This window comes from Loxodonta africana, chromosome 12 (assembly GCF_030014295.1).
Source record: "Loxodonta africana isolate mLoxAfr1 chromosome 12, mLoxAfr1.hap2, whole genome shotgun sequence".
NCBI classification, from domain to species: domain Eukaryota; kingdom Metazoa; phylum Chordata; class Mammalia; order Proboscidea; family Elephantidae; genus Loxodonta; species Loxodonta africana.
In genome coordinates this window covers 57,806,855-57,820,835 of record NC_087353.1, presented here as the reverse complement: position 1 = coordinate 57,820,835, position 13,981 = coordinate 57,806,855, and the positions used below count along the sequence as shown (strand labels likewise).

The window sequence follows — 13,981 nt, the reverse complement described above, 5'->3', positions numbered from 1 at the left end:
CACTTCTCACTGAACCTCCTAGGGCTTGCTAGGATCCTGCACAAGAGTCAATGAACAGGATGTGATTGTCAAAAAGCAGTGGCCAAATTCTGTGACAGAAATCTTAGCTGCTTACCTTTTCATTCTCAACTTCAACTACTTATGAACACAACAATGTTCTTACAAATAATTGCTTTGGCACTTGTAGTCCTAAACTGTTTAGGCACTTAGAACAAAAGAAAGTTCTACAGACTCTTTAAACAAGTGAAACTCTAATACATAAACTTGTGCATGGTTACATTTTCACTTGTTTCCATACTTATGAAGTTTAAAAGTAACTCATGGTGGGACAACTGGTCTGTAGATTTTCCAGTTACTTTATATTAAACAGTACTTTAAACAATCTGCATTTGAAAACTTACTCCATACATTAAATTACCCTTAAAGACAAACTACACTGTGACATTGTGCTGTTGACACCCAGACATGCATCACCATCAGCTTAAGTGCAGTGTTTCTCCTCCATATCCATCACACTGCTTCCTTGAAATAAAGTGGAGTGTTGTCTACGCTGTCAGGGTTTCAGAGTGAATTTCTGAACCCATATGGGTTTCCAGGATGAATAAAGTGTGGACTAGGTGATAAGATGGGGCCGTCTGGCTTCAACATCTGCCCCTCATTGGTTGCCAGGGTTGCTTTCCACCAATTTGACTGGATGGGTGTCCCCTACCCTCTCTCCCTGCTGTCTTCATCTCTCTCAGAAGAGTAGTAAAGTGAGGCCGGGGGCACTTCCCTCTCTCATTCTGGAACATAAATAGGTTGGATTCTCCAATTTTTCTGGCATTGCTTTGGGAACAGGCAATCGAGTGTATTAACTCTGTCGCTCCCAGATTTCTGATCCTGGGATTTTTCAGGACTGGAGGATTGGTTGCAAATGGAGAGTTTAGGTTTCTGTGAACACTCCAGGGTCTGGCATTCAACCATCAGTGCTTTTTTCTATCAGTTTCTGCTGTTGAAAAATGATGGATTTATGATTCTTGTTTCCTGGATGTTCTAGGCTTGATGGTCCTGCCTGAATAAAAGCAAAGAATTTGTCCCAGATTTTAAAACCTTGTAGACTCACATGTAATTACTGTGGCAATTTCATTTAAAAACGTGGTCAGCACACCTGTTTTAGCTAGCTCACAGCCACAGTGTGTTCGATTGTATAGTGAATTGGAACACTCAATTCCAGGTTTTTTTAACAAGGGAAATACTTGGCATGGAGGGTTTTTTTTTTTTTCCATACTGTTCTGGTTGCCACTGAATTGGTTTACAGTTTCTGTACTTTAATTTTTTCTGGCCAGGGATAATAATGCCCTTCTGCATATAGAAATTGTCCTTAATAACATGATTTACAAAGTAGCGAATAGCTAGAATATCACTACAGTTCATTATAAAAAATATATTTTCATTAAAAACAGTAATGGTAATCTGATTTTTCCTGGTAAGAGTTTTTAATCATGGCAGAATTCATTACTTGAATTGATCCTAAATACACTAGTCCAACAAGAAGCTTCGATTAACCCAGTCAGTACCTGCTGAGAGCTGTCCATGTTCCTCTTCAATAAAACGTGAAATGTGATGTGCATTCGAGATGCTGTGCTTGCTCTCAAGTTGTATGCTCTGAATTTACTTGTTTGGTCAGTGAGACATCGCATCCCGAATGCTCACTGTGTGTGTGAAGGTAGCAGTAGAACTTGCGGGGCCTGTGCTAGCGTCAGGAAGGCTCACTCAGCCAAGCGGGGGCCGGGATGGCGTCCACTCGCCTCTCCCCGTCTGTGTCGGGGGGCGGGGGCGTGTGCATGCGTGGGCTGTTCTGCTGCCTCCGCCTTGCACTTGTTGGTTCAGTGTGGCACTCTGAGTCTTTTGACAATACTAATCGTTTTCGGCGTTATAGGTGTAGTTTGAGCCCTAAAACTGCATTTGGTCATGCTGCCGTTGCTACTATACTCATCCTCTGCTTGTACAGTCCACCTCTGTTCAGCTTGTTCAGTTTCACAGTATTCTTATGTGCCCATCCTGTTTTTTGCAGCATTTGCTTGCGTTTTTGTTTTTGTGTTTTTTTTTTATTCGTGTCCTTTCCAAACATTTAATAGTTGTTATTTTAATCCTTATTATTTGATAGTTTGAGGCCAGGCTCTGTATTACCTTACCAAAAATTGGGAAGTGGGTAATTTCTCAAATGCAGATTGTGCTTAAAAAATTCACTTTAAATTTGCTTAACTTGGGCTGTCATCAAGCCAGAGCAGTCCCTTACTGAGGATCTCAGATTGATGACTGATCCGTCCCAGGACCAGAACTCTAAACCAAAGCTTAGAACGAACTTTAAACATCTTAAGATTATTGGTGGATTTGCATCTATTGTTTATACAATATATCACAGCTTTTTTTTTTTTTTATCTGTTTATACTTACTGATAAATGGCTGGAAAGTCTCTGACCCTGACTGCATTTCTGTTAAATGTTTGTCTAGAACATGGGTTTGGTTTCATTTGTATTGTAGCCCAAGTAACTGAATGATTAATATGAGAAAAATAACAGGAGAAAATTCAAACTATTTCTGGGTATTCAGCATTTCTGTACATTTAAAGATCTGGCTTAATGCCAGAAATAAAATTTCTAAATTGCAGTCGAGCATAAATTTTCCATTTTGAAAAATTAAAGCTTTTCCAGTTTAAATTGCCTTTTTAGGCCTTTTGTCAGACTGTTTTGTTCAAAGTAAATCTTTTTCCATCGCAGACCCTGGAGTTGTATTTAATTTTCTCTAAGCAATAACAAAATTTGAATCCCTAAATTGAGGCTCCCTGCAATTTTGGTATTAACAGCTCCTTGAAAAGATTGGCGTCCCAGAGCCGGACAGCCCTGTCATTGTTAGGGTGATGGCCTGTGATGTGTGCAATGAGACCGAGTGCTAATCGATGCTTTGCCTTGGCTTTCTGCTCCGTGTTGTCTTGGTGTGTGCGTCTTACCTTTCTGTCTGTGCTATCTGTTCCCTCCCCTGTTCTCTAATCCTGCCCTTCCCCACCTGCCCTCTGTTCCTCTCATTGTGCTCACTGACCCATCAATCAACCAACAACGCCCCCCCTTCGTCGTGGTGATCTGCCCTGCTCTGATTGGTGGCTTCGTTGCTTGGGTGGCTGTGTGTTATGATGGACCAGTTCACCCAAGTATGGCCTTCTTGCTGACAGGTATCATTTCTGTGAGAAGTGTTTCACAGAGATCCAGGGGGAGAATGTTACCCTGGGTGACGACCCTTCACAGCCCCAGACGTAAGTACCATCCTGTGATTTTTCATGGGGGTGGAGGGACTCGAGTTATTTTCCTCCTGTCCGCGATTGAAAGGCAAACCCCACTGCCGTTTCGACTTCTGTGCAGTGTATCTTTTCATGTCAGCTATGTACACATTTGATTTGAATGTGTGTGTGCACACTCATTTATACTTAAAAACGTCAGTGATTTAGCTCAACACTGATGCCACCTCCACGTTTTTCCCTCCATCTGTGAAGTTCACTGGTCTGTCCCGACCTTGACGTGTCTCTTCTTTTAAAAGACTTGCTTCCCTAGTGGTTGTCAACCTCCATTTGGGGAAAGTATAAATTTTCAGTTACACCTAAGAAACCAGGTAACCTTATTCGCAGAATTGGCAACACCAGAAAGTAAGTCTTGTATACAAGACTTGTGTGCTTATGTTTAGTTTATCTTTAAGTTGCTGAGCAAGTAGAATGCAGATCAATAACATGATCCCAGTATTCTCAAAGCTCAGTTTTTGGCCCGAAGTGTAAATATGCCCTCTTCCTGTTGGTGGTTTGACTGTTGTCCACTAGCTCCAAAATTGACAGGAACGAGTTTAATTCATTCCTTTCTTGAATATTGATCTTTTTCTCCCTGCCCAATGCAAGTCGTCTGATAGAGTTACCTGTGAGTGGTAGAATGGCCAGAATGTGGCAAGGAAGAAGCACGTCCTCAAATTGGATGATCAACTCCTTTATACACCTGCGACACCTAAAAAGTTGCTGGTCCCCCAAATCTGCCCAGGGCCGCCAGTGTTTTTCAGTTCTCTTCTCTCTCCAGACTGGGCCCCCTGTCCTCCAGGGGTTCTGCACCCAGCAAGGAGGGTGAGCCACAGGTAATTCTGTGATTCAAAAGCAGTTTGCAAATGCACAATTATGACAAAAGGACAGTAGAAACCCAGATGTTCACCCCCTTAAGAGTAGGTAAAACATCCCCACATGGATGCTGACCTGGCTGCTTAAGGGAATATTTTGATTAAACAAATTGGTTGCTCCAATATCAGTCAAATTCAGCAGCCATCCATTTTGTAGATTTGATTGAAGATGAACAGGTTTGAATCTCAACTCCATTTTGCCATCATATATTGACTAATCTTAATTAAATTTTTCTTCTAGTAAATGTTGATGGTAGTTGGGAGGAGGTATTCTAAGGAAGATAGAGAAAAATAAATGGTCATTCTTTCTGTGCAATTAAATTTTATATTCACGTCGTTGTTATATCTCCTTGAGGTTTTAGGTGACCATTTACTTTTCATCTTTAGAACTAGTTATGAAAATAAATTTTTAAAAAGCTAGTTTTGGAATATATTTCAGAGATCTTATAGTTAATGCTCAACAGATAATTTTATTGACATTTTTCCTTTTTTTTCTGGAACAAGGACAATTTCAAAGGATCAGTTTGAAAAGAAGAAAAATGACACCTTAGACCCTGAACCGTGAGTATATAGCTAATTCTGTCCAACTCTCAGATCTTAGTTTCAAATCGGGGAAGTTAACACTTTGTGATTGGGTCATGGGGGACTTTCGAAATTTCTTGTGTGAAGTTACATTTTAGGTAGGGATTCTTTTTTACTCACACAAAAATATATATGCCTCTCTAACATCCTCTTTAGTTACTGAACAGTTTGAAAGTAATAAGAGAAGGTGGATGTTTTGGTTAAGGACTTCTCTAATAACTTATCACTTTAAGAAGCCATTGTGTGTGACTCTTCTGAGACCAAAGGTCTGAATTAGTGCTAGCATCATTTAAAGGGCAGTTTCAGAAGGAAACCCTCTCAGAAATCACTTTCTAAAAATGAATAACGGGAACCCCAGGGTATGTTCTTCCGACCCACTTCAGTATAGTCTGGTTTCCAAGACCATTGGCAGACACTTTACTTTTCCTACAGTGGTAAATAAAAAGTCTGCATTTGCAAAGTTTGCTTTGAAATAACTCTTAAAAGGGCCTCAGAGTCCCTTGGGTTTGGGGGCCTCTCCCAAGTCTTCAAGCTGAGTTCTGAGGGCCACACTAGATTATGGCAATGCCTGTTGTTTTCTGTCACTGTGGTAAAGCCCATCGGGGGCTGCTCTGTGAGCATGCTCTCCAGCAGTACTGAGTTCTGAAGAACTGTGGGATATGACATGTCCAGAGCCAAGAATCAGGCCCTAGTAACCCCGCCCACAGACTTCCCACCCAGGCCTAATTACTAGATCTAGCTGGACTTCTGGCAGGTGACTAGCCAGTAGCCACAGGGTGGGCCCAGAGGTGGCCCCGAGGGTGCTCTGGGCAGAGTGGCGTCATATGGAGCTCAGCTTCCAAGAGAAGGTGGCACTTATGGGGCGAGGACAGAGCATTCTCCACTTGAAGGAGTGGAAGAACACAGATGTTCAACAAAATGATAGGTAGCCTGGAGTGGATGGAAGGGTGGGGATGTGTGGTGGGCCGCAGGGATGAGGTGGAAGGTGCCTGAGGTGGCCGAGGGGAGGGCACTTGGTGAAGGCCTCTCTTACCGTTCTCCGATGTATGAACTTGATCCTCTGTGAGGTCAGGTGGTTTCAAAGGACATCATTGGTTTCTGGTGTGTAAAGATCACCCTGGATCTGTGAGGTGAACTGATCAGAAGACGAAAAAATTTCAGTGTCTAGCTGGGAGACTACTTAGGAGACAGAGCAGCAATTGAGGCAAGAAGTAGAGGCCTGAACTACAGCAGGATCTGTTGGCAGCAGAGGAGGCTGTGCCATGGGGAGGGTAGGCAGGAACCTGTCCAAGTAGGACTTGCAGGTGTCACCACAGGTAGTAGCTGCTGCTTACTGAGTGCCCTTTTGGTGTCAGAGATTTGGTATTTGGTCTGCTTTTAACATAATGAGCAGAAAGCACCACAGAGGTGAACTGCAGCAGCAGGGACATTTGACAGCAGCGGCAGCCCTCAGTTCCAGCTGAGAATTACCCCAAACCCCCACCTCCCAGGCAGGGCTCAGGCAAGCTCCCCAGGTGCTAGTGGTGAGCATGCCCCGCTGAGAAGCCTGCGTAGAGAGGAAGAGAAGGCTGGCAGCAGATGGAGCCTGGGAGGGCCAGTTCAGGTTGGGCAGGTGCCTACAAGGGAGGGCCAGAGAAGAACCAGAGAAACAGTGCTAGGGGAGCAACAGAGGGGTACTGATGAGAAAGCGTGTTAGAGGAGGACCCAGTGGTGGACGTGAGCCTGAGGGCATCTGGTCCTCTTCAAAAGGGCAGTTCCAAGACACCTGGTCAGTCAGCTCAGTGCCTGAAGAAGGTCAGGGTTGAGGATACCCAGACACTTTCCCATGAGCTTCACTTAGACGGGAGGAAGAGGGGCGAGGCAGGGGGAGGCTGGAGGTCAAGGATGGGCCTGCTGAGGAGGTGGGGGAGGCTGGAATTCCGTCCTTAGTGGACGGGGGCCATTTCTCCTCTGACTGGGAGGGAGAGAATAAGCATGGTGAGTGCTTGGAGGGGGCACAGAAACTGGGGGCTCGTAGACCCGGACTTTTTAGATTCTCCTGTGCCAACGGAGAATGGACAGAGCTGCCCAGAGGGAGAGGGCCCAGCCGAACAGGGTGCTAGGAGTCCCAGTGGACGGGGAGGTAGCAGTGGAGCCACCTTGTGCAGTTAAGCCTATGTGTCTTTTTTTCTTTTCCAGCAGAACAGGAACAGAGGAACCGAGTGGTTGGGTTGATCCCAGGTTGAAGGCTTTCACGGCCAGGGCTGGGTAGAGATTAGGGGGCGAGAGACTGAGCAGATGCTGGGGTTGTGGATCATGTCCACAGCCCCGCCTCTGGGCTTGCCAGGAGGAGCCTGACCCAGGTCATGTGAGGAACAGTTGATACTTTCTAGTCCCTTTAGATTCCCAAGAGGTGTGATGGAAGTAAGGGAGTGGGCTGAGAATCGAAGGTTTGCTCTGGGATTTAAGGTTCCGGGGCAGAGCAGTGTCAAAATGACAGAGCCATTGTGCTGCCGTGGAGGGGGCACTGCAGAGGGGGCACTGAACTGGTTCCACCCTCACCCCACCCCCAGCAGTCATTGACAAGCAGGCCACCCCGCCCCCGCTTGTGCTTTTCCAGCATGTGCTTGAGTAAAGCCCTGGCCGTGTGCAATGGGCGACACTTGGCGCCTTTTACCCCCAGCTCAGAGCAGAATGGCTCCCAGACCCACGTATGGTGTGGCTCCCCTGGCAGAGCTCCACCCACTGGCAACTCCATCAAGGAATCCTAAAAAATCTTAGACTGAAGAGCAAGAGTTTGTAACACCGAAAGTGTTGTTCTTTTTTTCCTTTAAGTCAATGTAAGCGTGTGAAAGCACCTAGAGAAGGCATTGGTCTTGAAAATATGTAGTCGAGCCTCTATCGTAGCAATTTGTAAAAACAGATTGTTTCATTTCTGGCTGCAAAGGGAAGAGGAGGGCATTTGTATAAGGAAGGAGGAGTCCACTTTTCCTGTAGGAAGTGTCACATGCTGCCTTTTTAACATGTATGGCTGAATCGACACCCACCCCCCACCCCCACTTCATGTCTCACACACACTAAAAGTGTCCAGGAGAGCCAGGGCACACAGCTCCTGGTCAGTCATGCACCTCTGTGCATGGCCGCGAGCATGTCCGCCTCTTTCCTTTGTCTCCCAGGTTTGTGGATTGCAAGGAGTGTGCCCGGAAAATGCATCAGATTTGTGTGCTACACTATGACATCATCTGGCCCTCGGGGTAGGTAATTTCCTGTGATCTTGGGGTAGGGAGAGCCCTTCTGCACAAGCTAGAACAGAAGATGTCTGCTGCTTTGGCTGCGTCCCATTTATTGTTGTCAGTAGGAACTCAGCAATTAAGATGGATAGCAGCTGGTCCTAAATTTACGTCTGGGTATTTGCCTGCTCCAGGAATTAGAGAGTTAAAGCAGTCTGCCTCTTCCCTTTTTTATAAGGATGTGAATTAAGCTGCCAACAAGCATTTGAATGCTAATTTCATTGGTTTGGCAACATACACTGTATCATACCATCTAATCACACCCATTATTGTTCTTGCAGCTTTGTATGCGACAACTGCTTGAAGAAAACTGGTAGAACTCGAAAAGAAAACAAATTCAGCGCGAAGAGTAAGTTTGCGGGACGTTTTGTCTGTTTTAGAAACGTGCCTGCGTGTTCCTGTCTTTGGTTGTAAGTGCAGGGAGGTGTATGTTTCCTGGCCTGTGTCCCTCTCCACACGTGGTTGTGGAGCTCGTCGAGGGCTTGTGTCCATGAGGTCTCTTCCCGGCCTTTGTCATTGTCTTGCCTTAACCTTAAATGGAATCATTTGGTATGATCTTTATATGAAAGTCAGCTTTATGATGAGCATTTTGGGTGAAAGTTTAGGTGTACAGCAGATTTTGTCAGTTCTGAGAGAGAAAATTGGCCAGCAGACCCTTCTCAAGGAGAGCCTAGAAATAAGACACACATATACACGCACAGACCCACACTGATGGGTTCCAATGATTAGCACCCTCAGTCCCAGGGACACGTTAGGAGCAGCTGGTGGTATTTGTACATATGTAAAAAGAGCAACCTGCTGCTGTAGGCATTATTTTTTTTTTTTTAATCTTTGTTTTTGTTGAGGATATATACAGCAGAAGATACACCAATTCAACAGTTTCTGCCTGTATAATTCAGTGATAATGATTGCATTCTTAAAATTGTACAATCATTCTCACCTTCTTTTCTGCCCCCTAAGCTTCATATCTAACCTTTAGAGTTGTCAGTTTGATCCCGTACAGACAGTTCTTTAAAAGAGCTCAATGTTCAAGGCAGACATTCTTTACTAATTAAGCTATTTGATTTTAAAAAGACTTTAGGGGATATTTTTGGTTTTTTAAAGATTACCTCAGGGCAGTAGTTTCAGGCATTTTTTTTTTTTAAGAGCATTATTATTATATATATGTATATATTTTTAATTTTTATTGTGCTTTAAGTGAAAATTCACAAATAAAGTCGATCTTTCATACAAAATGGCAGTGGGTTAATGGGTTCATACAAAAATTTATACACACCCTGCTATATACTCCTAGTTGCTCTCCCCCAATAAGACAGCACACGCTCTCTCTCCACTCTCTATTTTTGTGTCCATTCACCTAGCTTCTGGCCCCCTCTGCCCTCTCATCTCCCCTCCAGACAGGAAGGGCCCACATAGTCTTACGTGTCCACTTGATCCAAGAAACCCACACTTTACCTGTATCATTCTCTATCCCATAGTCCAGTCCAGTCCCTGTCTGAAGAGTTGGCTTTGGGAGTGGTTCCTGTCCTGGGCTAACAGAAGGCCTGGGGACCATGACCTCCAGGGTCCTCCTAGTCTCAGTCAGACCATTAAGTCTGGTCTTTTTATGAGAATTTGAGGTCTGCATCCCACTGCCCTCCTGCTCCCGCAGGGATTCTCTGTTGTGTTCTCTGTCGGGGCAGTCATCGGTTGTAGCTGGGCAGCATCTAGTTCTTCCGGTCTCAGGCTGACGTAGTCTCTGGTTTATGTGGCCATTTCTGTCTCTTGGACTCATAGTTACCTTGTGTCTTTGGTGTTCTTCATTCTTCTTTGCTCTGGGTGGGTTGAGACCAATTGCCTGCTAGCGTTTAAGACCCCAGATGCCACTCTCCAAAGTGGGATGCAGAATGTTTTCTTAATTTTATTAGTTGACCTAGATGTCCCCTGAAAGCATGACAACCAAACCCCTGCCCCTGCTACGCTGGCCTTCGAAGCTTTCAGTTTATTCAGGAAACTTCTCTGCTTTTGGTTTAGTCCAGTTGTGCTGACCTCTTCTGTATTGTGTGTTGTATTTCCCTTTACCTAAAATAGTTCTTGCCTACTATGTAATTAGTAAATACCCCTTTTCCTCCCTCCGTCCCTCCTTCCCCACTCTCGCAACCATCAAAGAATATTTTCTTTTCTGTTTAAACTACTTCTCGAGTTCTTGTAAGGGTGGTCTCATGTAATATTTGTCCTTTTGCAACTGACTAATTGTATTCAGCATAATCCCTTCCAGGTTCCTCCATGTTACGAAATGTTTCACAGATTCCTCACTGTTCTTTATCGATGTGTAGTATTCCATTGTGTGACTATACCATAATTTATTTATCATTCATCCATTGATGGGCACCTTGGTTGCTTCCATCTTCTTACTGTTGTAAACAGTGACAGCATTATTTTTGAGCGTCATGATTATTTGATCAGATACAATCAGTTCTTGACTACCTTCTGCAACATTCCTGGCTGCTACCCACTAGATGCCAGCAGCACCTCCTCCCCAAGTCACGACAATTAGAAATGTCTCCAGACACTGCAGGTGTCCTCGAGGGCACAGTCACGTTTAAGAACCTGTGCTTTCAAGGCTGCATCCTGACTGAGATCACTGAAGCAGGGCAGCAAGTTAGCTCTTTTCTGGGTCAGAGCTTCAGTGACCACAAAACAGAATCATCAGGAGAGGTAGACCTTAATAGAACAGCAATCACAGCTGGAAGGGGTAGGAGGTGCAGGTGTGTGGGAATGGCCAAAGAGCCCCAAAGGCTGGCCCTGCCTCCACCCCCACTGCAGTGTCCAGGGAAAGGTGGAAACAGGTATTTGGACCTTTGGTGGGTAAGCTGATGAATGGGGTGAGGAGTGATGCGGAAGTGAAAGCGAGTGGCTGAAGTGATGGGCCATGCATTCTGTAGAGAACTAGGGAGAACTAGAGTTTAAGGGTATGGCGGAACTTGGTATGCTGACAAGAAAGAGGTCCTAGACCTGGTATTAGGAAGATTCTAAAATCCCAAATAGCTTTATTTTTAAATTTCTCGTTAGTGTAGAAAATATAAAAAACCAATAAATACAAAGAGGAAAACCTCTTTAAAATGTCATCATTTGTAAATAATCCGTTAGCCTTTTGCTCTTGTTTCTTCTGGTCTTCTTTTCTGTGCAAGTTTTTACACTTTCATTAGTGCCTTCCCACCTCTCTGTGGCTTGCCCTGTAACCCGTCACAGTGGCCAAGCCTAAGCCTGGGGCAGGCTGGGAGGGGTGAGGGAGGAGGTGGGGCCAGCCCAGGAGCCAGGCGTTGTTCATGGAAGGCAAGCTCTTCTCACTAACACACATCCATGTGGGGGTGCTTGGGGCCAGATTCGAATACTGATCCAGTGTCTGCCCTGCCTCCAGATGAATTGTTTTTTTTAAAACGCTAAAATTTACAGCACTCAAAATAGCAAACAACCATAGGGTGATGTGCTTGGCTAGGCTATTCTGGAATATTCTCTGTGCTTTTAGACTCCATAGGTACTGTCCCAAGAGCTGGTTCGGAGGGAGACCTCACCAGTGAGTGCACTTGCACCGTCTGCCTCCCAAGGGAGCACCACCTGACTCTCAAGGAGAGCAGGTTAAGTCCTGTGCTCGCGCAGCTTCCTAAGATGCTCGCATCCTAGGACAGATGAGCCTGTCTGTGTTTGGAGCTTTAAAATATCAGACCACAGTGAAAGAACATAAGATGGATTCTGAGGTCCCAGCAGACCATCTCAGTAGCCATACCTGGGCCTGCTTACTTTGTCCGTCTTATTTCTAGGGTTGCAGACGACACGATTGGGTAACCACTTGGAAGACCGTGTGAACAAGTTTTTGCGGCGACAGAATCACCCCGAAGCTGGGGAGGTTTTTGTCAGAGTGGTGGCGAGCTCGGATAAGACTGTGGAGGTCAAGCCAGGCATGAAGTCGCGGTACGTGCCCCCTTTGTGGGGTGAAGTTTTGAATTCCCCAACTAGGATGAAAAACACCCTCCTTTTTGGCTGTGCTTTTAAGTTTAATTCTGTAATTCAAAGGCTTGTCTGTGGTACACATGTAGCCAGTGCTTCCCTCAACCTTCCAAGCAGTATTTCCAAACTCTTTAAGACAGTTAACATTCTTGGAAAGCGAAGCAGTGTCACAAAGAACAGGGTCATGGCTGTGAGACTTTGTGCCAGTGGGAGGAGCTGCAGCCATGGTCGGGAGGGCGGGCCAAGCCTATAGCTCTCCGCATGGACCAGGTTTAGAGCGACAGGTGTAGTTTGTGCCAACACCTTTCAAGCAATAATGCGTGTAAACGTCACGGGAGCACTTTTGTTTCAGGTTTGTGGATTCCGGAGAAATGTCCGAATCTTTCCCATACCGAACCAAAGCGCTCTTTGCTTTTGAGGAAATTGACGGTGTGGACGTGTGCTTTTTTGGAATGCATGTCCAGGAGTATGGTTCTGACTGCCCCCCTCCAAACACAAGGTAATTTTCCATCTCCTGGGTGGGCACTGTTTTAGCATGGTAGGTTGTAACAGACCACAGCCAGGAGCATGTCAAGGAAACTGGGTACCTTGGTGCTGGATTAAAATACACAGTGAACTAACCAAGCCAGCAGGGACGTGCTGGGCGAGTGTGTAGGTCTCGTTTAGGACAAGTAAACCCAGGGAAGGGTGACATCAAGGGAGCTGGGTGGGGACACTCGATGAGCCAGGCCTTCTTTAACCCACCTGTGAAACGTGTGTCCCTCTCCATCAAGAATCCAGGTGGGAACACTGAAGGTGGCTCTTCATCTGCCCTGATGTTTCCGTGGTGCCTGCCCTTCTTTGCTCGGAGATGAAGGCTGAATTCCTTCACCAATGGGCAGCTACAGTTGGTGGTGGGAGTGTAGCATGTCCTGTCTAGTGCCCACATAAATACCATCAAAACAAAACCCATCTCTGGAGCTTTATTGGGGTGCTTGTGTTGGGCTTCCTCAGTTTTAAACGAGTCTCCTTCATATCCTCCCAGGCGAGTGTACATATCTTACCTGGATAGCATCCACTTCTTCCGGCCCCGCTGCCTCCGAACAGCCGTGTACCACGAAATCCTCATTGGATATCTCGAATATGTGAAGAAACTGGGGTGAGTTTACTCTACACATACAACTTATTAAAAACTTTGTATTAGTTCTCCTTTTGTATTGGTGAGATACTGAGAGCATTTTTCAATGTATATTTATGTTAACTTCCTTAGATCGATTCCCAAGTTTCCAAAGCCCCCCTTTCAGGGTGCTCCTCTGGGGGACATGAATCCGTGGTCAGCACAGTAGCCATCTCCTTGCCTTTCTTTTCTTCTCATGAATTCTTTTCCTGCTTGTCCCTCTCCTTCCTTTTTTAAGGCATATTTTACATATCATGAAATTCATCTGTTTTGGGTATACAATTCAGTGATTTTCGAAAGTTCATGCAGCCATCACCTAAGGCAGTTTCAGGATGTTTTCATCCCCCAGTAGGATCCCTCATGCCCATCGACACCCAGTCCCATTCCCGACCTGCACCTGGCAACCACTAGTCTACTTTCTCTAAATTTGCCTTTTTGGGGCAATTCATTTAATGGAGTCCTACAATGCATAGTCTCTTGTGTCTGACTTCTTTCTCTAGTACATTGCTTATGTGTTCTGTCCCATTTCTTTCCCAAATTGAGAAAGTTAGAATTATTTGGTAGACATGTCTTGAACAGAATGAATGAGATTCATCTTGGCCTTAACCCCTTAGAGAGAAGTGCTTAACTGCCTTTTATGTGCACGAGAGAAAGTGCATGGATAAACCTGGATGGGTCTCTGTGTCCCAGGCTCCTCAGCCCCAGCCTGGCTGATCTGACGCCTGCATGCACGCCCTTGAAGGGCTCGTGCGGTGGGGCAATGTCTGGGGCTTGCGTGTGCGCGCTCTCAGTGCTCAGCCCT

General features: G+C 45.4%; 1 protein-coding gene across 8 annotated transcripts in view; it reads left to right on the top strand.

The window, feature by feature from the left end:
* Nucleotides 1-13,981, top strand: part of CREBBP (CREB binding protein) — a 152,774-nt gene that overhangs the window by 129,516 nt on the left and 9,277 nt on the right. For all 8 annotated transcript variants that reach the window (XM_064295460.1, XM_064295459.1, XM_064295461.1 and 5 more), the window contains 7 exons: nucleotides 3,209-3,289; nucleotides 4,690-4,746; nucleotides 7,923-8,000; nucleotides 8,318-8,385; nucleotides 11,837-11,987; nucleotides 12,376-12,522; nucleotides 13,048-13,161. In XM_064295460.1, coding sequence (XP_064151530.1) covers nucleotides 3,209-3,289; nucleotides 4,690-4,746; nucleotides 7,923-8,000; nucleotides 8,318-8,385; nucleotides 11,837-11,987; nucleotides 12,376-12,522; nucleotides 13,048-13,161 — 696 coding nt within the window. The remainder of the gene's footprint in view (nucleotides 1-3,208; nucleotides 3,290-4,689; nucleotides 4,747-7,922; nucleotides 8,001-8,317; nucleotides 8,386-11,836; nucleotides 11,988-12,375; nucleotides 12,523-13,047; nucleotides 13,162-13,981) is intronic.